The 25,416-nt window shown below is 37.7% G+C and overlaps 1 protein-coding gene across 3 annotated transcripts in view; it reads left to right on the forward strand.

Moving 5' to 3' along the window:
- Positions 1–25,416, forward strand: part of CCDC171 (coiled-coil domain containing 171) — a 300,691-nt gene that overhangs the window by 73,577 nt on the left and 201,698 nt on the right. For 2 of the 3 annotated variants that reach the window (XM_048223031.2, XM_026506501.4), the window contains 2 exons: positions 4,134–4,272; positions 17,861–17,963. In XM_048223031.2, coding sequence (XP_048078988.1) covers positions 4,134–4,272; positions 17,861–17,963 — 242 coding nt within the window. Of the gene's footprint in view, positions 1–4,133; positions 4,273–17,860; positions 17,964–20,469; positions 20,539–25,416 lie in introns of all 3 variants that reach the window. The other variant, XM_057313447.1, reaches the window with a different exon arrangement.

Consider the following 25,416-nt stretch of genomic DNA (forward strand, 5'->3'; position numbering starts at 1 on the left):
GCAAAAAGATTGAGATCATATCATGCATATTTTCCAACCACAATGCTATGAAATATGAAGTGATCCACAAGAAAAAAATCTGAAAAGACCACAAATACATGGAGGTTAAAGAACATCCTACTAAAGAATGAATTGGTCAAACAAGAAATTAAAGAAGAAATAAAAAAAATACATGGAAGCAAATGAAAATGAAGACCCAATGGTCCAAAGCCTGTAGGATGCAGCAAAAGTGGTCCTAAGAGGGAAGTATATAGCAATACAGGCGGACTTCAAGAAGCAAGAAAGACCTCAAATAAGTAACCTAGCCTTATACTTAAAGAAGCTAGAAAAAGAACAACAAATGAAGCCTAACCCCAGCAGAAGAAGGGAAATAATAAAGATTAGGGCAGAAATAAATGATATAGAAACAAACAAATAAACAAAAAAACCCCCAGTAGAACAGATCAATGAAACCAGGAGCTGGTTCTTTGAAAAAATTAATATCCAAAGGAAAAGAGAAAGGACACAACTAAATAAAAGCACAGATGAGAGAGGAGAAATAACAACCAACACCACAGATATATAAACAATTACAAGAGAATATTCTGAAAAATTATATGTCAACAATTTGGAAGAAATGGATAAGTTCATAGAAACATATAAACTACCAAAATTGAAACAGGGAGAAATAGAAAAATTTGAACATACTGATAGCCAGCAAAGAAATTGAATCCGTAATCAACAATCTTCCAACAAAAGTCCAGGGCCAGATGGCTTCACAGGGGACTTCTACCAAACATTGAAAGAAGACTTAATATCTATTCTTCTCAAACTATTCCAAAAAAATAGAAAGGGAAGGAGAACTTCCAAACTGATTCTATGAGGTCAGCATTACCCTGATTCCAATACCAGATAAAGACTCCACTAAAAAAGAGAACATGAACATGGATATCAAAACTCTCAACAAAATACTAGCAAATCAAATCCAACAGTACATTAAAAGAATCATTCACCACAATCAAGGGGGATTTATTCCTGGGTTGTAAGGGTGGTTCAATATTTGCAAATCAATCAACATGATACATCACATTAACAAAAGAAGGATAAGAACCATATAATCCTCTCAATAGATGCAGAAAAAGCATTTGACAAAGTACAGCACCCATTCTTGATAAAAGCCCTCAACTAAGTAGGGATAGAGAAAACATACCTCAACATAATAAAGACCATATACAAAAAACCCAGCGCTAATATCATCCTCAATGGGGAAAAACTGAGAGCTTTTCCTGTATGGTCAGGAACAAAATAGGGATGTACATTCTCACCACTGTTATTTAATGTAGTACTGGAAGTCCTACCCTTAGCCATCAGACAACAAAAAGAAATAAGAGGCGTCCAAATCAGTAAGGAAGAAAGTCAAATATTCACTCTTTATGGATGACATAATACTGGTAGAAAACCTGAAAGACTTCACCAAAAAATTGCTAGAATTCAGTAAAGTCTCAGGATATAAAATCAACATACAGAAATCTATACACCAATAATGAAGCAGCAGAAAAAAAAAAATGAGAAATCGATCCCATTTACACCAAAAACCATAAGATACCTAGGGATAAACCTAACAAACTCTGAAAACTATAAAAGACTTATGACAGAAACCAAAGATGAAACAAAGAAATGGAAAAACATTCCATTTCTCGGGGATTGAAAGAACTCAATTCCAGTTGGAAAAGATCTCAATTCCAATCTCATGGATTGAAAGAACAAATATTGTTAAAATGTCTATCCTACCTAAAGCAATCTGCACATTTAATGCAGTCCCTATCAAAATACCACCAGCATTTTTCACAGAGCTACAGCATACAATCCTAAAATTTGTATGGAATCACAAAAGACCCCAAATAGTCAAAGCGATCTTGAAAAAGAAAAGCAGAACTGGGTGTATCACAGTTCCGGACTTGAAGTTATATTACAAAGCTATAGGGATCAAGACAGTATTGTACTGGCCCCCAAACAGACATAGATCAATGGAACAGAATAGAAAACCCAGAAACGACCCACAACTGTATAAAGTCAACTAATCTTTGACAAAGCAGAAAAAATTATCCAATAGAAAAAAGACAGTCATCTCAACAAAGTGCTGGGAAAACTGGACAGCAACATGCAAAAGAATGAAACTGGACCACTTTCTTACACCGTACACACAAAAAAATTCAAAATGAATGAAAGACTTAAATGTGAGACAGGAAACCATCAAAATCCTAGAGGAGAATATAGGCAGTAACCTTTTGGACACCATCTGTAGCAACTTATTGTTTTTTTTTTTTAAAGATGTATTTAAGAGAGAGAGAAAGTAAGCAAGAGGGCATGAATGGGAGGGGCAGAATGATGGGAAACGAAAATCTCTGGCAGACTCTGCGCTGAGCAGGGAGCCCGTTGTGGGGCTCGATCTCATAACTCTGAGATCACGACCTGAGCTGAGACCAAGAGTCAGATGCTCAACCAGCTGAGCCACCTGGATGCCCCAATCTGTAGCAACTTCTACAAGATAAGTCTCCTGAGGCAAGGGAAACAAAAGCAAAAATAAACTATTGGGACTTCATCAAAATAAAAAGCTTGTGCACAATGAAGGAAACAATCAACAAAACTAAAAGTTACCAACCTATGGGATGGGAGAAGACATTTGCAAATGACATATCTGATAAAGGCTTAGTATCCAAAATCTATAAAGAACTTATAAAACTCAACACCGAAAAACAAATAATCCAGTTAAAAAATGGGCAGACAACATGAGTACACATTTTTCCAAAGAAGACATGCAGATGGCCAACAGACACATGAAAAGATGTTCAACGTGACTTATCATCAAGGAAATACAAATCAAAACTCCAATGAGATATCACCTCACACCTGTCAGAATGGCTAAGATAGCAACACAGGAAACAACAGATGTTGGTGAGGATGAGGAGCAAGGGGAACCCTCTTAGACTGTTGGTGGGAATGCAAACTGGAGCAGCCACTCTGGAAAACAGTATAGAGGTTCCCCAGAAAGTTAAAAATAGAACTACCCTATGGTCCAGCAATTGCACTATAGGTATTTACCCAAGAATACAAAAATACAGATTCAAAGGGGTACATGCTACCTGATGTTTATAGCAGCATTATTCAACAATAACCATATTATAGAAAGAGCCCAAATGTACATCGACTGATAAATGGGTAAAGAAGAAGTGGTATATACAATGGAATATTACTCAGCCATCAGAAAGAATGAAATCTTGCCATTTGCAATGACATGGATAGAGCTAGAGATTATTATGCTAAGTGAAATAAGTCAGAGAAAGACAAATACCATACGATTTAACTCATATGTGGAATTTAAGAAACAAAACAGATGACCATAGAGGAAAAAAAAGAGAGGGAGACAAACCATAAGAGACTTTTAACTATAGAGAACAAACTGAGGGTTGCTGGAGGGGGAGGTGGGTGGGGGATGGGTTAAATGGGTGATGGGCATTAAGGAAGGCACTTGTGATGAGCACTGGGTGTTGTATGGAAGTGTTGAATCACTAAATTCTACATCTGAAACTGATATTACGCTGTATGTTAACTAACTGGAATTTAAATAAAAACTTGAAAAAGAACAAAAAGTAAAGAATTTCATGTGTTTTCACACTGAATGTGAATGATTTTCGATGATTCTTTCCTTTGGATTTTCCATTTTCCATCACATTAGTTCCACTTGCGTGGACATTCAGAAATAAAACATTTGTTTGGTTTCTAATGTTATAGTTTAATTTGAAAATTGTTTGATAGAACTGTTTTCTGTCTTGAGGCAGTTTCTGAGCTAATTGAACTGTGGTGGGTGGGTTTTGTTCATCTTAAATAATGGTGAGACCAAAACAACACTAACCAAATCGATTTTGTTTATAACCTTGGGCATAGTAAAATATCTGCTAAAGAAAGGGGTGAGGTATTAGTCCTTTAAAGTCTTTCATTTAAAAATATGCAATCCTTTTTGTTTGAAAAAATGAGAAGTGGCCTTTAGCACAAAAACATGACAGATAATACATCTGCCAGTCATGTTAAAGCTGGATGATAGGACTTGGTAAAACCATATTTGAAAAATCTGCTCTAACACTTTAACTTTTCAGATTAGAAAGAGAGTATGTCTCCAAAAACAAGAAACTAAATGAAGAGATCGAGGAACAGAAGAAAGTAATTATAGACCTTTCAAAGAGACTCCAGTATAATGAAAAAAGTTGCAGTGAATTACAGGAAGAACTTGTAATGGTAAGGATAAAAAAGAAAACCCTATGGCAATTACTTTATTGGGTCAAATTTGATGTTTAACAGGTTTTTTTCCCCCCTCACTACATGCCATGAGATAATAGCATGAAAGTAATTTTAGTGCCATTGATATAAAATTTCAAAACCAGAGATGCTGATTACAACAAAGATGTATGTAATAAAACCTCTCTTCTTTAGAAAAATTGGGAAAACTAATTGAATTAGTGAAAACTGAATTATAGACTATTTTAGAATTTATTCAGGGCTTGCTTTCTTTCTTTCTTTCTTTCTTTCTTTCTTTCTTTCTTTCTTTCTTTCTTTCTTTTGGCATTGTTACCTAGGTGAGAGGGGGATCAGGGTTTATAATCAATAGATCTAATGATTTCAAAAATCCCCTTTGTAGTCATTTTGTACCCGATCATTTTGTCTCCATTCCCCAATAATCCAGCTTTCACACCATCGCCACATTTGTCTTCCTGAGATATTGATCTGCTCTTGTCATCCTCACTTTATTAAAAAGCCATCAACGTCTCCTTGTTGTTTTCAGAATGAAGTTCAGCTTCTTGCCATATAATCTAAGGCCTCTTTCTCTGTGTCTCCATGTTAACTCTTCCGGCTTCTGTGTCCACTGCCCTCTAACTCTCTTGCTTCAGCCCCTTAGGGTGCTCTTGGCTTCCTAAACACATTGTATATTTTCATATCTTCTTGCTTTCGTTCAGGCTGTTCATTTTTTTTGACCTTCATGGGCTGAACTGCTCCTTTTCTTTTGTTCCATTAGTAAACTCCTATGTATCCTATAATGCCCTGCTCTGACAGCTTGCAATCTGTGAAGCCTTCCATGATTCCCTCTTTCCCCACTCTCCCATCCTCCTAGTCAGAATTTTGCCTTTTCCCAACTATGTTTCTTTTTAAAAAAATTATTTAAATATTTTATTTATTTATTTGAGAGCAGAGAGAGAAAGAGAGAGCACAGTTGGGGGGGGAGGGGGCAGAGGGAGAGAGAGAAGCAGACATCCCACTGACCAGGGACCCCGACGTGGGGCTCAGTCCCAGGACCCTGAGATCATGACCTGAGCAGAAGGCAGACACTTAATTGATTGAGCCACCCAGTCGCCCCCCAAGTTTGTTTCTTTCATACTTAGTTTAGCATTTTCATCATAGTTTAGCATAACACTCACCCAAATCTAACATGCATCATCTGTCCCAAGAGATTGTGAGTGCATTGAGGTTAATGTAATTCATCTGACATATGAAGACTCCACTATGGTGCTTGCCTCCGCAGACGTTCGTTGACTCATGTGTTTGGTTGATGCAGCACACTGCTATTCTGCAGTTGGCTGGGAATCCCAAGAGGGAGGGCATAACATCTACAGTAATACCTGGTGTCTTCTTTGTCTTGTCCCCACATAAATCCCTTCTGCAGAGACTTGGCTACTTCACTTTCAACTCTTAGTGATACCAGTTATTGAAGAAAACGAATATTTTTTTTTCCTTGTCAAAAAAGATGGAGTCTCTGGATTATATTAAGAAGTGGTGGCCAAATCAATGCTGCCCAGATGGAAAGATTGTGATGAGATAAAACTTAAATTCTATCACTTTCAAATGATCTAATTTTATATGTGGTCTTCATTCAACCCAGGATATTCAATGCGTTCTGATTCAGGAACTGATATTATTGTTTGCTCCTTGGTTGCATTTGTAGTTTGAATACTTTAGATGTGGAGTTTTAGGAAGTTTAGGGCTCTCTGGGTAGCATACTCTACTGCCTGTTTACTCTTACATGCTACCCTAAATTTCATGGGTTGTTCCACCCCTTGACTCCTGGCTCAGGAGGTGAATCAGTGGTGGAGAAAAACATGGCAGAGCCATTGAGCTGATTTGGTCTTCTTGCTATAGACCCTGTATTCAGCAGTTTGGAAAGTTAGCCAGAGTTAAAACCAAGAATGTGACACGGGAGACAGTCATCAATATAAGTTGCATGGATTATCCTAATTTGGTCTTCTAGCATTCCAGTGACTAGATACAAATAAAAGAAGACTGGCTCAATTCACCGTGGAGGGTACTGGTGCTTGGTGATGAAAAAATTTCACATGGTGCTAATGGGTTTTTCTTTTTCAACTTTTACGATTTGGCACATTGGTCTGAAATAAGGCAGGTTGCAGCTCATGGGCAACCTTTGTTTGCTTGTTTGGGCCTCATCCTATGAAGCACTATTGTTCCAATCATAGCACGGAAGATTGATGACTAATTGTTTCTGCAAAGCTTGATGGATTACTAGACGTTGTCACAGATCCATGAATAATAGTTCCTTCTTGAAGAGCTAATGATTCAGGTTGTACCTAAGTGATCTACAGTTTATATGCTTCAACCTAACTGTACTTCCCTCTCTATTTTTCATCTCTCTTAAACCCATAGCTTTATGCCTTATTTCTTCCATCTTTCTATTTCTTTTGCTCCTCTCTTTTTTCCCCCTTCCCAATAATGAGCTTTCTAACTTGTTCTGTTTTCTGATTAGAACTGTTGTTCTCTATCACTTTACCTGGCCATAATATGAAATTTAAGAATTATTTAATGAAATTTTATTTCATGAAAATACTATTACTTTACGAGTAACTACAGTGTTTTTCCTTTTTATAAAAATTCATCTAGCACTTTTCCTAAATATATTTTTCTTGTACATATTCCTTTATTGTTTTCTTTTCTAATAGATTAGTGGATTTTGGGGTGGGGGCAAAGTGTTTGAAAATTTTTCTTGGAAGAGATATCTGTCAAATTAAAAATTTTAAAACATAAAAGAATTTTTCTAGTTTTGCATCCTCAAACCTGGTTATTATTATCTTTGCTTTGAATGCATGATTGGTTTTGACTGAAGAGAAACAGGAGGATTTTACCTTTTGCTTTTGGAAATGAAACTTTGTTTTAATGACATCTCACGATCCCATGTACCTCAGTGTGTCTTTCCTACACTTATCTTTCTTTTGAACATAATAGTTTCAGTATTTTATAGAATATAGATGGGAAGCATTAATTACCTACAGGTAATTTTTCTCTCCCTTTGAGGTAACAGCTTGTTTTCCAGTCTAGGTCATGTTCATGGTCATTATTCAAGTCTTAGTCTTTATTTTCTCTGTTGCATTGCAAGAGAAAATTAAAGCCACTTTCCTCTCTAGCTTTACTAGTGAGATCAAGGTGCTGTTAATAATATGCAAAGACTTCAGGAACTTTTGAGACTTAAAAATAATAATTGTATAACTTAGTATAATTAAGTATGTAACTAAGCTTTTTAGAGCTGGAGGGGGTCTTAGAGATTGTGTAGGTTAGGATACATGAAGTGTTAATAAACCAGTTGGACAGTGATAGCTCCCCTGTTTCAAGAGATGTGACACAAATATAGAAGATAATTTTGGAAAGGTCCAAACTGAGTATGTTGAGTCCTTTGTTGGTATTTAAGAAATATGAACCCAGACGACTTTATTTTTTATTTATTTTATTATTTTTTTAAAGATTTTATTTATTTATTTGAGAGATAGAGAGAGAGAGAAAGGGAGGAAGAGAGCACAAGCAGTGGGGTGGAGCAGAGGGAGAGGGAGAAACGGGGGCTCGATCCCAGGACCCTGAGATCATGACCTGAGCTGGAGGCAGACACTTAGCCTACTGAGCCACCCAGATGGCCCCAGATGACTTTAATTTTACTTTTATATTAATGAAATTCCTCCTATTCAATGTATGGGTTTGAAAGATATGATTGGTAAATGAATGGCATATTGTTATTGTACTTAATGCCATAGAATTAATAGAATTTAAATATAGGACATCTAAAGATTTAACAAAATTAGTTTTGTGTTCTGTGTTATACAGTATTGAATTTGACTTTAAAAAGTTTTGATTAAAATTGAACTATTAATTTCACAATCTATGAATTTAATAATGATTTAATCAACTACTAAATAAAACTGACTTTCTAATTTAAGTTTCTTAGTGATTATGCTTATTAAAGTCCATCAGAAGCTCAACATATCGATACAGGTGGGTCTTTTAGTCATTACTGTGAGTATTTATATTTGCTTCTCTCGAAGCAGGGGAGCTATCATTTTAAAATTGGTATTATTAGGATTTGCTTTGTGCTTTCTACAATGAAATTTTTTTAAGTCCATCATTTCTTGAGATTTGTTTTTCTGCCACTCAGTAATATTTAGTTACAGCTCTAGGAGAGACCATATATTGAAAAGGGAATTCTAGTTCTCATGAGGTTTTGTTCAAAGAATATTTTATTCTCTAAAGAACTTGTGATTGAAAATGGTCAAGTGTATGTTTTTTCCCTATACTTTGGGGGCTTAACTGATTATATAATACAATGATTGCTAGCATTAGATAGGATTTTGGAAAGCACTTTGATTGCTATGCTTTGTGGTAAAGTTAATGTTTCTTGATAAGATTTTTGCTTCAAATGATCTGTTAGGTTTGCTTTAGAGTGACATGTGTCTGATTTTGCAGGAGGTATTCAAAACTAATGGGCTAATAAACATTCTATTCTGATTTTTTACTAAAAAATAGTTGATTCTTCCAGAATAGGAGTGATATTTGTATATGAACATTGCTTTTGCTAATATAAAAATAACTTTATATCTTTTTAGTGGCCCTTAAAAATTTAATATTATAAAATAGTACTCACTGAATGTGTATATGTGTATCTGTGTGTTTAAATGTTCATTATTTGGCTGGCTTTCTAAATTTATAATGTGGGCATAAAGCTTTTTTAGTAATCTTTTTGAAATTTATTTTTTCCCCTTTTTTGAAATTTATTCTTACATAAATTATTAAATCTTGAATATTCTATCTCATCTTTGACCTGGAAAAAAAGAAAATGTGTGTGTGTGTGTGTGTGTGTGTGTGAGAGAGAGAGAGAGAGAGAGAGAGACAGAGAGAGAGAAAGAGAAAGATCTGTCAAGGTCCATATTCAGATTGGAGAGTAGCATCTGTAGAAAAATAAACTAGTTGTAAAGCCACATAAGGGAGGATGGCATCTTATGATATAAGCAATTGGGGCCGCAGAATACTCAGATGCATGGAAGGAGCATAGGCAAGCAAAGCAAGGAGGGAAAGAAATAGTAAACGTCCATGAAGAAGTAAGAGGTACTAGTTGTCATTAATCTGATTGAGGGAAAGCTGCAGATAGGGATGACTATGAAAGCTGACCGGATCAAATTCAGTTCAGCTGAGCAGATTCCTTGTGTCCTACAAATGCACTGGGTATATACTGGTTTTTAGGTGGACGATATGATGAAAAGGTGAGACAAAGTATGTGATGCTGATTATAAGTTCTGATGCTCCCCCGTTTTTACTCAGAATTCCTTCATAATGGCTTAAAATATATTTGAATCAAAGATTTTAAAGCTTACTTGAGTTAAAAAATGTTCAGATATTATAAGGATTATGTATCACTGCTACAAAAGTTCAACCCATTTAACAAGTGCAAATTTCATTTAAAAAACTTAGTGATTAAATAAAAGTATTTATTTTTTACTTTACTTATTTGTTTTTCCTACTATTTTTAACCTTATTAACAGTGTCCCTTCACTACTTTACTGTTATTTAGGGCTTGAGTCAACTTTTTCCACTGCAGATCAGCAGCGCCCATTTGCCAATTTCTAGATAGGAATATTTGTGTATTCTTTTTATATGTTTCTTCAAGAGCTGGCATTAGAAAATTTTATTTACATGCATATCCATTTGTGATATTCATGCACGATTAGGAAAAAGTGAGGGATGTGTCTTTGTAGGGTCAAAGAAAGATATGAAAGAAACCAAGAGAATGACACATTAGATTAAGCCAGAAATTCATTCATGTTAGCAGTGCGTGAGATAGAGTATACCAGGGTGTAAATATAATGTAGGTCTTTGTCATCTCATTGTGCTTTCTGGTTAAAGGTATTTTATAAACAACCTTGACTCCTCTTCAAAAATATATTAAGGTCTGTCAGTCACACGTTTTTCTGAACTTTCTTCGAATTTTTAAATATTTTTCATCCCCTGTCTACACTGTTTGTAGATTCATTACATCTAAAGTAGTCCTTAGTTCATGGTGAGTAATCAATAAATGTTCATCTAAACATCATCTGGTTACCCAACATAGCATTAAGAAACTTCTATTTCTAGGATAACACACTCTGTGTGTGGATTATGTCCAAGGCAAATAGAAGTGGGTCCTTTTATCCTGCAGGTTTTTTTTTTGAAAGATTTATTTATTTATTTTTATTTGAAAGAGAGAGAGAGGACAAGTGGGGGAGGGGCAGAGAGAGAGAGAGAGAGAGAGCGAATCTCTAGCAGACTCCCCGCTGAGCACAGAGCCCAGTGCGGGGCTCCCAGGGCTCCACCCTAGGGCCCTGAGATCATGACCTGAGCTGAATTCAAAAGTTGGCTGCTTAACCAACTGAGCCCAGCCAGGTGCCCCTTATCCTATAGTTTTGCCTTTTAAACTTCTGTGGATGTTTAGAATTATAGAATTTCTTAAATCAACAATGTAACATTTAACCTAAACCTACTCTCTATGTCAGATGATAAAACATGTTAACCAAAAATTAGAAACTTACTATTTGTTCTTGCTTGGCGCTTTCTTTTCAACACAACAGTTTGTTTACTTAGCAGATAAATTCTGTTTTCATTCTAGAATTTTTTTGTGCATCAAAGAGCTATTAAGAGAACTAACAGCTTTGGGAATAAAATTTAAATATAAGTGCAATCCACATTTCAGAAAAGCCCAAACACTTCTGCTATATGAATGAAGAATGAAAGCTTCATTTATAAAACCAAAATGATTTATTGGGAAGGAAAATTGTCAACTCTAAAACAATGACATACTGTATGGTGACTAACATAACAAAATAAAAATTATAAAAAAAAATAAACATGATTTCCCTGAAAAAAATTAAAAAAAATAAAACAATGACAGTTTTTCTTATCAGTAGTTGGTTCATAAACCTAGTTATTAAATCTAAGTCAAATCTGTATTAAAAGACTATTAGCCAGATATCTTTGTAGAAGATTATACTACTACTAATTGTGAATATAATAGCAACTTTTTGGTGCAGTTAATCCTTTTTAAGCCTTGTCATTCAAACCTCTTCTTTATTTTTGAAAAATTTTACATTGGTTAGTTTTTCCTGGCTAATTTGACATGAAATTTCGTTTTAAAAAAATCTTTTTTTTTTTTTTAAGATTTTATTTATTTATTCGACAGATAGAGACAGCCAGCGAGAGAGGGAACACAAGCAGGGGGAGTGGGAGAGGAAGAAGCAGGCTCCCAGCGGAGGAGCCTGATGTGGGGCTCGATCCCAGAACGCCGGGATCACGCCCTGAGCCGAAGGCAGACGCTTAACCGCTGTGCCACCCAGGCGCCCCTGAAATTTGGTTTTAAACTGTAATGGTGTTGAAATTGTAAATCATCTTTAGTCAGGATTGGGCCCTATACTTGAGAAAAGAATTATTGTTGACTAGGAATTTAACTGAATCCTTTTATTAAGCTCACTCCAAGTATGTAATTTGTCTGGCCTTTTACATTTATATTGCTGTGCGTTTTTAATCCCTTGATTTTGATGAAGACTTAGCCTCAGTCGGCATATATTTTGGAGACAGATTGATCTGAATTTCAGTCCCAGCCCTATCTCATAATAGTTGTGTGACCTTTAGTGATATTATCCTTTTGAATCTATTTGCTCATTTGTCCTAGTAATCTTACCTGTGCAGGATTTTTGAGGAGAATTAAAGATAGTATATATATTGAAGTAACAGAGGGGCATTTGTGTGTGTGTGTGTGTGTGTGTGTGTGTGTTTTCACGGAACTTGTGATTATGATGCTGGCATTCTTTTGGAGATATAATTATATGATAATACTAGAAAAATACTGAAGAAGACCCAGGAGACTAAACCTTTAGGATATTAAAACATATTGTAGGGAAGAACCCCTGGAATGATGGTATAAGGAGCTTGGTGAATTCTCTACCTAGGAAAACAATAATTTCACTGATGAAAAATTAAAAAATTAAAAATTAAAAAATAACAACAATCATATAAACCCCGAAAATTGTCTTAAGGGCAAAGAAGAAACTGTCATTTAAGAAAATCTAATCATTAAAATTAAAAGCCTTGGTCCTTTAAAGGAGAGCATCAGAAAAATAAAAAGACAACTCACAGAATGAGAGAAAATATTTGCACATCATGTATCTGATAAAGGAATTTTATCCAAGATATATAAAGACTTCTTATAATTTAATAATTAAAAAATCCACTTGAAAAATGGACAAAGGATCTGAACAGAGATTTCTCCAAATGTGTAAGTGGCCAATAAACACATTAAAAGATGCTTAGTATCATCAGTCATCAGAAAAATACAAGTCAAAACCATAATGAGCTATACTCAAAAAAATTAAAAAACATAATGACATGTCATGTCACACATACTTGGATGATTATAATTTATTATTTATTTATTTATTTATTTATTTAAAAAGATTTTATTTATTTATTTGACAGAGATAGAGACAGCCAGCGAGAGAGGGAACACAAGCAGGGGGAGTGGGAGAGGAAGAAGCAGGCTCATAGCAGAAGAGCCTGATGTGGGGCTCGATCCCATAATGCCGGGATCACGCCCTGAGCTGAAGGCAGACGCTTAACCGCTGTGCCACGCAGGCGCCCCGAATGATTATAATTTAAAAACATAATAACAATTTGTTAGTAAGGATGTGAGAAAATTGGAATTCTCATACACTATGCTTGAGAATGTATAATACTGCCCCCTCACATTGGAAAACAGTTTGGAAATTTCTCAACGGAATACTATTCAGGCATAAAGAGAAAGGGAGTATTAATCAATGGTTCAATATAGATGAACCTTGAAAATATCAAGCTAAGTGAAAGAAGGCAGGCACAAAAAGCCACATGGTGTGTGATTCCATTTATATGAAATGCCCAGAGAAGGCAAATCTGGAGAGATAGAAAGTACATTAGGGTTGCCGAGGGCTGGAGGGACTGAGGGAATATAGGGAGTGACTGCTGATGGGTGTGGGGTTTCTTGCTGGTGTGATGAAAGTGTTCCAAAATTGGTTGTGATGTTGGTTGTACAACTCGAATTTACTAAAAACCACTGAATTGTGTATTTTAAATGGTTGAATTATATGGTATGTAAATTATATCTCAAGCTATTAAAAAGAAGAAAACTGACTAATTTTCAGCAAGAGCTGTGAGAATCTTTGGCATTTCATTGATGGTCTGTTCCGTAATCTCCTTTCTGCCCTGCTCCCTGTTACAGAAGCTGTACCCTGGGTGGCTGTAGCCAAGAAGATGGGCACTTCCCTTCTTCTTGGCTCTTAGGCTGGGCCTATGTTTTCTTCCTGGGTGAGGAAAACTGCTGGGAATATCTCATCCCTCAGAGCCCTGTGTTGCGGCAATTCTATTCCAGGCAGGCATGGGTGAGAGGACCAGATCGCTCGTTCTGCACCTAGACCTCACTTGTAATGCAGAAGCTCTACCTCAGTCTTGGCAGGCCAAGAAAATTGGGGCCAACTGCTCCTGCCCCAGAAGACCAGGGATTGCAACCCCTCAATGGCCACTTAGAGAGCAGAATTGTTGCTGTGGAAAAAGTGGGTCTCTACCCCCAAATCCAGTGCAGTGGCATATGGGTTCTGCCCAGGAGGAAAGGCAGGCTGCCTTTGCAGGGAAAGAGTCTCCTCTGCTTGAGGAGACTGAGCTTACTTGGACTAGAGAGTGGAGAACTCCACATTCAAGGACATTGTGGAAAACAAGACAAATCTTGGTGGAGAGCAATTAAGAGGAACATGGTACCTCTATGATACAATAAAATAACCCAGCAGCCAGAAGTTTAAAGGAGAGAACTAGAGAAAGAGACAGCCAAGAGGAGCCCTCACGGGCTCACAGTTGAGCAGGGGGTTGGGAAGGCCATGTGCATGGTAGGCTGCATCCATTCAGGAGCAATCAAAGTGGGATGTGGGGCAGACCTGAAAGCGTGCGTCTACATGAACAGAGTGGAAGCCTCACTGGCACAAGGACCTTAAACACAACCAAAGACTGACTGAACCTTAAATATCTTACCACAGTCCTCCCTGACAGTCTCTCAGACTGTGTGCATGCCCATGGACCTGCCCTCTCCAGTATTAACATAAAGTGAGGTGTGGAACTGGGAACAAAACTAAATATTATAATAAAAGATGGACTTGTGGCTCTTAGGAAATTACAAGGGTTTTAGGAGCTATGTGCCAGGAACCACGGACGAAGACCAGATCTATATTTCTTACTATAAATCAAAATATCACAGAATGCCAAATGAGTGTTTTAGAGATAAATTATCCCAGAATTTTCACATAACTGGAGATACATAAGAGGAAATAATATAGCTAAGTCCCTGCCATATTGCTTGTATTAAACAAATAATTTATATTATTTGTTTATATTACATTAAACAAATTCTAGATTGATCAAAGAACCATAAAAAAAAAAGATGTAAAAGCACTGGAAGAAAAAGGGAATTAAGTATTTTATAAAATTGGAGTAAAGAAAGTCTGACGCAAAACCTAGAAGTCCCAAAGCAAATTATTGTTTAATTTGATCACTTAAAAAAATGCAATTTTGCTTTTACAAATATAATTAGAAGGTGAGTGACAAATTGACAATAATGACTTGTAACATGTATGACAAAGGGCTTGTTTCCATAATTTTTAGAAAGGACTATTATAAATCACTGGTGAATACAGACAACGTGGTATAAAAATGGGCTGGTGATGTGAAAAGGCATTCACAGGAAGAGAGGTACATGTGGCTAGTCAACATATAATAACTTAGATTAAGTTTATAACTTAATAACTAAGATTAAGGATCTTTAGTTAAAATTAAAGAAATGCACATTAAAATAAGTTGATAATGCTTACCGTTGGGAAGATATTGAGAAATAGGCACTTTTACTGAATGTGGTAGTATACACTGGGAGGACTCTTTGGAGAGCAATTTGGTAACAATTGTCTGAAAATCAGTATACATACCCTTTTACCCATCAAATCTGTCTCTAGCATTTTATTGAGTAGGTATACTTGCCATGTCTATGTAGAGATATACGAGCACATATACAAGGATATTTATTGTACTACTATCACTAATAGCATAAAAATGCTGTGAATTTTAGCAGTAGTGGACTGGTTAAATTAATTAATGGTACATCTAAACAATGGAGTACTATGAAACCAAAAAAATGTGATGTGGAGAGACGTCAAAGACAGAATAAGAATGGAAAAGTAAATTATCTAGCAGCATGTATACTATGACCCTATGTGAATTCAAAATTATACGTATGTACTATATATTTTATATAAAAACTGTGAATTAACTATTGCTTTTGATACTTGGTATTGGCTAGGTGCTGGGAATACACTGATGAGGACAAAAACCCCACCCTATTTCCCCTCATGGAGCTTAAATTATAGGAGATGAACACTAATAAAAGACCGATTCAAATACATGTAGAATCCTGATTGTGATAATTGCTGCGAAGAATCTAATAGAATTGATATTGTCAGGGAGGTGAAGTGGATAGCTTTTCTGAAAATGTGATCGTACAACAGACATCTAAAGAAAGCATTATTAGTTTTATATATTGTGTATATATATATACACACACACATATATACACACACGTATGTATTTATATATATATATATATATATATGTATGTATGTATTATCTCTTCTTCCATTTCTTCTGGATCTATAAGTACTCTTTCACTAGTGCTTCCACCTCATCAGCTTTTAAAGATTTTTATTTATTTATTTATTTATTTATTTGACAGAGAGAGACAGAGTGAGAGAGAGAGGGAGCACAAGCAAGGGGAGTGGTAGGGAGAGGGAGAAGCAGGCACCTCGCCAAGCAGGGAGCCTGACTGGGGACTTGATCCCAGGATCCCAGGATCATGACCTGAGCCAAAGGCAGATGCTTGACCAACTGAGCCACCCAGGTGCCCCCACCTTATCAGCTTTTAAAATAGGCTTAAGTTTCTCATGTACTGAAAAAAACAAAACCGAACTTTCTTCAACCTCACTGTTTTTTCCAATTACTTCCCTTTATTTTTCTTCCCTTCTTACCAGGAAGGGGTTGTCTAAACTTCCTGTTTCCACTGATTTCTCTCTCACTCATTTAGGACAAAAAAATTCAGGCTTACTGCTTCTTCAACCTATTCCAGTCTGAGTTATAACAGATTTCATCAAGGTCACCAACGACCTCTAAGTCCATTGAACACTTCGTAGTCCCCATTTTGCTTGAATATTCTGTGACATTGGATGTAATTGACAACTCTGTCCTTAAAATGTTCTTGGTTTCCATGATACTATACTTTTCTGTTTTTCTTCCTCTTTTTTTAATCTGCTTTGCTGTTTTTTTCTTTTCTAGCTTTTTTTTCTTATTATATGTGGTTAGCCGCCATATAGTACATCATTAGTTTTTGACGTAGTATTCAGTGATTCATTAGTTGCGTTCTGGAGTTCCTTAAGGCCTTTCCAAGGCTCTTTTCCTTTCCTGCCAAACGCTCTCAAGGCAAGCCTCAGGTAGTATCTGTAGGCGATCCCAAACCCATTCCTGACTTCTCTTCCGAGCTTTGTACCATTATGTCCAGCTGCCTCCCATATTTTTCTATTTTATTTGTTCTTTGTTAAATCAAACATTTATTTAGGGCCTGTTATTTGCTGGGCATTGTGCTGGTACTGAGAGTGTCTTAAAGGTATTTCCAATGGAATGTGATTGAAACAGAATTCATGATTTGTACTCTCTGCCAAAAACAAGCAAGCAAGCAAATAAACAAAAACACCCAAAATAAGATCTTCTCTACCACCATTGTTCTCACTGTACGACTGAAATGTGCCAGTTCTTTTAGCCTAAAAGTTGGAATCACTCTTGACCGCTCCCTTTTATCTGAACATCTACTGAACCTCATCAATTCTATCCAATCTGATCCAATTAAATCTAATCCAGTTTAATCTGGTCAGTGTAGTCTAACTCAGTGCAGTGTCACCAAGGGCCTGGCCATCCCATCTTCTAAGTATTCTGCACCCCCCTCCCCCACCTCCTTTTCCTTTTCACAGCTGAGACCCTAGCCTACGCTACCATTACCTCTTGAGTCGACTGCTGTGGTTCCTTCTGCGTGGTCATACTGTATTCACTTTTGACCACCATCTGGTAATTTGCCACATGACTGCAACCTTGATCTTTTAGTGTTTCTAATTCCTCTTTGTCTCAGTTTTCTTATCCGTAAAATTGGGATAAGAATAGCCCTTCCCTCTTGGATTGCTGTGAGGATAAAAAGGATTATTAAATATAAAATAGTTCCAGGCACTAAGGCCTCAGTAAATTGTTATTGAGGCCTTATACGGAGTTACATTAAAAAAAGGTATGATTAAGACAGAAAAAGTGTTATTAATAATATATTTGAATGGAGTAATTATTAGCTTGTTTATACTTCACAGTGCTATATATTTCACACAAATCTGCAGCTCTTATAATACGTGCCTTTATTATGTGTAATTGTTTTCTTGATTAAAAGGCTAAGAAGCACCAGGCCTTTCTAGTAGAGACATGTGAAAATAACGTGAAAGAATTGGAATCGATCTTGGACAGCTTTACTGTGTCGGGCCAGTGGACATCAGGTTAGTTGAAGGTATAAAATGACAGATGCATCTGTCAATGTTCCAAAGTCACTACATTTTGGGAATTCTGCAGATGCCTCTTACAGTCCCTCATCTCAACATGTTTCGATTTGATGACATGATAAGAGCAGTTCTCACAGCAGTCAGTTGGCCTAGCTGGCTGAGAAAGGGTGACGGAATGTGGACCTGCTGTTGTCCTCCCAGAACTTGATTTACAAGTGTTGGGGTCTGTATGATTGGACAGACAAGGGCTCACTTGCTGTGTTCTGAATCCAACTGAGAAAAAAGTCCTTACAGTATACCTGCAAGGGGAACAGATGTTTCCATCAAACTGAGCCAAATTCTGAGGCAACCTTCAGCAACTTAAAGGTCATGCATTCAAAAGGTTATGTAGGACACAGCCTGTAACACAGTGCATATGCTAAGCTGGTTTTCTCCTTCACTTCCTACTACCATACATATACTCTCCAGAGAAGAGTGCTTAGGTGGAACATTTTGGTTTTAGTATTAGCACGGTTAAATAAGATAAAGAACTATAACAATTGTGTATTAGGTAGGCGTATTTTGGGAGCTAGCAGAAGCACTAGCTGGTTAATGAATGCTGTCCCTGATTTCTACTTCCTTAATTTTTTTGTGTATACGCCATTATGTGTGTAATAGTAGCTTTGACCTAAATACTCTTACTTCTCCACATCAATTTTCTTTTGCTATACCATCAGCCTCGAATTATTTAGTTCTTTTCTGACTCAGGTGTGTTCTTCAGAAGGCATGTAAAATTAAATTCATTACACTTAAAATTGAGCTCCTGGATGCAGTGTTTTTAAAGGAATCAAACAGATATTTGGCAAATGAGTTCTTTAGGAACTCGTAAGTTATAGAAAGTATGTTGTGGTTGAAAAAGCAGAAGGATGTGATCAAGGCCTATTATTACTTTATGGATCTGCAGATTTATGCTGGTGAACTGTTAGAAATTTAGTGTGTTTTGCTATTATCTGTTTTTTTGGGGTCTGTTTTTATCCTTCATGCTTGTTTAACAGTCATTTCATGAAATGAACTTGTAACTTTTCTTAAAATTTAAACTTTTCCCCAAAGCATTGATGTTTCGTGGTTACTGTGAAAAAATCAAGGTATAGAAAAGTGACATAAAAACTATAGATATCCAGTGTTCAATTATATTTGCTAAAGCTTTGGAGGATAAAATTTTCTTTTGCAACGGTACTGTTTTATTATTGAGATGTGTTGTTGCTTAATGATATTGGGAGCTTTAAAAAATTGTTAAATTATTATCATAGTATATCTTATACTTCAGTGTTATTTTAAATATTTCTTCAGAGTTGGATTAAAAAAACTAAAAATAATGCCATATCTCTTTTGAATTTTAAAATGAAATAGGGGATAACAAAGAAACGCACAAGCTATTGCTAAGCCTATAGAAGAAGACGATTAAAGTTTTTCTTCTTCTTTTCATCTTTTAGTAACCACACTTTTTTTTTTTTTAAGATTTATTTATTTATTTATTTGACAGAGACAGACAGCCAGCGAGAGAGGGAACACAAGCAGGGGGAGTGGGAGAGGAAGAAGCAGGCTCATAGCGGAAGAGCCTGATGTGGGGCTCGATCCCAGAACGCCGGGATCACGCCCTGAGCCGAAGGCAGACGCTTAACGACTGCGCCACCCAGGCGCCCCAGTATCCACACTTTTTAAACTCCTTGTTTCCCATATATAGGCACAGCCTATATATAATAGAGAAAGTGTTTCTGGAAAAGGGACTGTATGGTGAATTAGTGATTTTTGTATTGCTGTGGCGTGGTTTTTGTTTCCATATGGGGCCGGTTATTCACTCTTTCACCCACCAAGAACCATTCTCCTCTGATCTGTTAAATGGAAGCCCAGGGCCCAAGTGAAATCAGGTCCTAAGCAGGTAAGCGTGTCAGCCAGCATGCCAGCAGGAAAAGATGGCACTCTCTGAAGACTTTGTCAGAAGAAAACTTTATCAAGATATTTATGGAAATGTGGACAGGATAAGACAACCAATAAGATAGGATAAGACAGGGGCTCCTGGGTGGCTCAGTTGGTTAAGCATCCGACTCTTCGTTTCAGCTCAGGTCATGATCTCATAGGTCAAGGGATCGAGCCCCGAGTGGGGCTCTGTGCTCAGTGGGGAGTCGGCTTGAGATTCTCTCCCTCTGCCCCTCCCCCCACTCCTGTGCACTCTCTCCTTCACAAATAAATAAATCTTGGAAAAAAAAAAAGATAGGATATGACAGCAAGAACAAGCCAGAGTGGAAAACCAGTACCGTGCCTAAGCCTAAAGGGTTCAGTGGAGGGCACATTGTCACCATAGTCCAGCACAAGCCACAGCTGTGGAAGAGGACCTGCCTGACGGGGCTATAGCTGCTAAACATTGAGGAATGCACTGGAGCAGAGGGAACAGAGGAAATAAATACCCTGACATTCTTTTCTTTCCTTTTTTTCTTTCCTCCTCCACCCTCTTAATCTCCTGCAGGTGCACTCACTGTCCAAATGCAGCCAGAAGCCAGAGGGCAGAGGAGCCCAGATCATGCAGTCTATAGAGGTCAGCCTTTACAAGGCAAAAAATGTTTTAAAATAATTTAACAAAGCCTGTCACTTCTGGAACTATCTTGATGAAATTCTCTTCTGATGAACTCTTCAGAGTGTGCTATCTCTTCCTGCTGGCATCCGGGCTGATACACTTACCTGCTTAGGACCCGGTTTCCCTCTGGCCCTGGGCTTCCACGAAACAGCGCTGTCAAACTCTGATGGACTCTCTTTCTGCTTACACTGGTTCAGGTTGGGGTTTTATTACTTCATGGAGGGCTATAAATAATAAGCTTTATTGCTTAATATTTTATGGAAGATCCGGCACAATTAAGATTGTCTTCGTGGCTTCACCTCCACGAAGATGAACAAATATTTTGTTCCTCACAAAGTAATGTAAGAACTTATCCTAGGCTAACTTACCTTGTGTGTCTGTGTGATATAAACATGTATATATCTCACGGTATATATGTTTTTGAGAAAAAGTCTATTTCGAATAGAAACAGAGTGTTACTATGTGATGATAGGGCAGGCTTAGAATTTGTTACAACATTAATTCAGTTACCTCCAGAAAGCTCTTCCAGAGATGCTCTGCCCTGCAGTATGGCCAATAGGCAATAGTGCTTTACTTTCTTTTATTACCTCTTGGTACCTTTCCGTTCAATATATACTCTGCATCTACCCCCCCAATTCAGGAAAAGCAATCCGTGGTAGAAATTTCGATGGTTACAATTTTGTTTTGTTTTGTTTTTACTTGCTTGCATTTTAAAATGGGATGAATGAAAATTGTTTTCTTGGGTGAATTTTAGTCCCGAGTTGCCATAGCTGCAAGCTGTTCTCTTCCCCATCTTCTTCAGCCTCGGTAGTGCTCTACGTTCAGTGTTTCTGAAGCAACAGTAATCCATCCACTTATCTTGGTGTAGCAGATGAGGCAAAGTTTCAATGAGTGTCAGACCTTCAGGAATTTATTTACTTAGAGGATTCACGGTGATTTTCTCACCGGTGATCAGTGTGATAATTCACACCTTGTTTCCTAGTGCCTCCAACACTGCTCCCTCTGGCTGCCTGCTCTCTCCTTCCACCCTGCTCCCCCTGCAGTCTGTTTTCTCTGTAGCCACGAGAACGATCATTTGAAAACCCAAGTCAGAGCCTGTCATTCCTTTGCTTTCAATCTTCTTGGGCTCTGCATTTCACTAAGCGTAGAATGGCTTGCAAGACCCTTTGTGGTCGACCCCTATCCTTTTATCACCCCTTTGACTTCCCCTGTACCTCCCTGTTTCGGCCCCTCTGGCCTCCTGGTGTTTCTTGAGCACATCAACCATGCTCTTGCCTTGGGGGCCTTTGTGCTGGCCATTCTGTCTACCTGGAAAGTTCTTTACTTAGGTGTGTCTGCATCTCTTTCTCTTTTTATTTATTTAAAAATTTTTTTAAAGGCTTTTATTTTTTTAAGTAATCTTTACCCCCAACGTGGGGCTTGAACTCACAACCCTGAGATCAAGAGTCACATGCTCTACTGACTGAGCCATCCAGATGCCCCTCTCTTGTCTTTGTAAATCTATGCTCAGATCTCACCCCCATGAAGCTTACCTGATTCTCATTCCCATGCCACTAGTCTCACTACCTCTCTCCCTTTTTCTGCTCTACTTCGTTTCTTCCCCATAGCACTTATTGCTGTCCCACACTTCTAACATACTACATGGGACATTTATTTTATCTGTGTTAGAATTCTCTGAGAAACAGAACCCATAGGACAGGTGTAGAAATGGCTCATGTGGTTATAGAGGCTGGGAAATCCCATGACCTGTTGTCTGCAGACTGAAGACCCAAGAAAGCCAGTGGTATAATTCAGTCTGAATCCAAAGGCCTGAGAACCTCAGGGCTCCTGGGGTCCAAAGGAGGAGATGGAAATCCCAGCTCAAGAAGAAAGAGAGAATTTGTCCTCCTTCTGCCTTTTTGTCTGTGGTGGTGGGGGGGGTGTGGGTGGGTAGGGAGGCAATAGATTGGATTATGCCCGCCCACATTGGTGAGGGCAGATCTTCTACTGATTCAAGTGCTAATTTCTTTCAGAAACACCTTCACAGACACACCCAGAAATGTTTTGGCAGCTATCTGGGCATCCCTTAGCCTAGTCAAGTTGACACATAAAATTAATCCCCACAATATGTAGGCTCCATGAGGGCAAGGATCTTTGTCCCTTTATTTATTAATGTACTTTAAGCAGCTAGAACATTCCTGGGCATAAAGCAGTCACTCAGCAAATATTTGTAGAATATTAATGAATGAAAGTGTGAATGAATTAAGATCAGGTCAAAAGTCTATTTTGCATTTTAATTTTTGAGGTTGTAAAAGTAGTCATGGAGTCTCTTTCCAAATTATAGCAGCCTTTTGGGTAGCAATCCATATGAGTCATCAGGGAGATTGACCTTAAGTGGAAAAGATGTACAGTCTTACATGGGCCATAAAAATGCCACCTGGATTGCCTACAATCATTGGGCAAGATAGTCTCAATTTGCTTGAACAGGGACATTTATGTCCTATTTCTGCTTCCTCTTGAAATTGAAGCACTACAGCTGTTCATATCTCACTTCTTTTCTGGTGAAAATTCTTATAGTAGGGTGTGTATGGGGATAAATCCTTTCTCACTTTGAACCCATGTAGTCTTTCTGCCTCAAGTGTTTCTTCTAATACAGTTTCATCTCTGCCTGAGGATGTTAGCAAACATACAGAATGTAACTTTTCCTTCCTTAGGTTCATGAAAGAAAGTTTTTCTTGTGGCTCAGTCTTGGATCCTCCTCAGGGTGGTTGACTTTCGTGTTGAATGAGAGCCCTCCGACCTCCTTCAGCCTTTCCTTCCTTGAGGAAATCATTTGTAATACTCTAGAGGTATTCTTTTTCTTTCTACTGGAGAGGACCCTGGGAAATAATAGCAACAGCATTTGATGCCTTTAGGCGTTTATATATATCACCCAGGAATTGGGCAGTCTCAGGGACGGCTCTTAGGATAATCAGGACAACAAACTGGACTTTTCCTCTCCTCTCTCTTCCTTTACTTCTTTAATAAAGGGCTGTGGTCTAGATCTGGTATCTTCTTGAGAATTTTAATTGTTCTTGTGAACCTCATGGCTGGTACCTTTTTCCTGGAGATTCATGGTTCACTGAGAATTGAGGATGCTTATAAGAGTGGCACACAGGTCTCGGTGTCATTTGCCAAATTCTTCTCACTTCTCTCACCTCCCAATCCACTGAGGTTTAAGAACCAAAATTGGCCTACTTCATCATGCTCGTTGTTTCAGTTTGTAAAATCCAAGGGAGTGACTTCAGTAAGAGTGCTCAACATCCTCTAATGGGATCGTTAATTAATCACACACTTGTGAAGGCTAAGAAATCCAACACCTGCAGTTGGCAAGCTGGAGACCCAGGAGGGCTGATGGTATATTTCCTGTTTGATTCTGAAGTGTTGAGAACCAAGAGAGCTGCTGGTATAAGTTCCAGTTGCAGTCTGAGTCAAAAGGCAGGAGAAGACCAATGTCTCAGCTTGAAGACAATCAGGCAGAGAGAGAGGATTCCTTCTTGTTCGGCCTTTTATTTTATTCAGACCTCCAGTGGATTGGATGAGGCCCATCTGCTCTGGGGAGGGTAATCTACTTTCTCAGTCTCCTGATCCAAATGTCAGTCTCATCCAGAAACATCCTCATAGACACATCCAGAAATAATGTGTAACTGAATATCTGTGTCCCAGTCAAGTTTATGCATAAAACTGACCATCATATTCCCTCTCCCCCTTATTTTTAACCTGTGGTAACCACCATTCTACTTTCTGTTCGTATGAATTTGACTACTTGAGACACCTCATGGAGTAGAATCATATAGTATTGGTCTTTTTGTGATTGGCTTATTTCACCTTGCACAAGGACCTCAAGTTTCATCCGAGTTATAGCATGTGACAGGAATCCTTCCTTTTCGAGGCAGAATAATACTTGCATTTTGTTGATCCATTGAGGCACCTTTGGATCACTTCTACCTTTTGGCTATTGTGATTAGTCCTCCTATAAACATGGAAATAGCTCTTCAAGACCTTGCTTTCAATTCTTTTAGATATACACCCAGAAGTGAAATTAATGGTCTGTTAACTTTTTTTTTTTTAAAGATTTTATCTTTAAGTAATCTCTATAGCTAACATGGGGCTCGAACTCACAACCCCAAGATCAAGAGTCGCATGGTCCATGACTGAGGTGCCCCTGGTCTGTTAACTTTTATCACAGAAGATTAGTGAAATGAGCCCATTTCCATATTTTATTTGCTATAAGTTGAGTTCCCTGGTTAGAAGCAATGCTATGTGGAATATGTAATTGTGAATAAGATGTCTTACAAATTTACAGATGGTGATTTCAGCGGAAATACTATGGTCAGGGAAGGAAAATCTATATTCAGAGTTAGTGTCTACCTTAGTAAGAATGAAGCATTGCTCCTTCCGTGGTGGAAGTGACTTAATATAATCAACTTGCTGCCAGGCTCTAGAGATGGTGTCATATCATGGGTTCACTGTCTTTGCTATTGATAGATTTTGCATACAACAGGGCTTGTAATCCTATCACTCGTGGGGAATGGAAGTCCGTGTTGCTGAGCTCATGTATTCCCTACATCCTTGCCGTCACGACCCTTCTGTTGTGAGGAAAACAAAGGTGGTAAGGACAAAGCGGCTGGGAAGAGATGCTAGCTAGTAGCCACAGAATGCCTCGTCGTGTCCTCCTGATTATTAAGATCCTCTTCTACTGATTGGTCTGGGCACAGTGCCTATTTGGAGACGTCTGTCCGTATACTCTTGCCCATATCACCTTGTTACCAATTTTCCAGTTGTGTTCTTTTCGAGTCCCTGACCATTTTCATTAAACTG

This window comes from Ursus arctos, unplaced genomic scaffold (assembly GCF_023065955.2).
Source record: "Ursus arctos isolate Adak ecotype North America unplaced genomic scaffold, UrsArc2.0 scaffold_18, whole genome shotgun sequence".
NCBI classification, from domain to species: Eukaryota; Metazoa; Chordata; class Mammalia; order Carnivora; family Ursidae; genus Ursus; species Ursus arctos.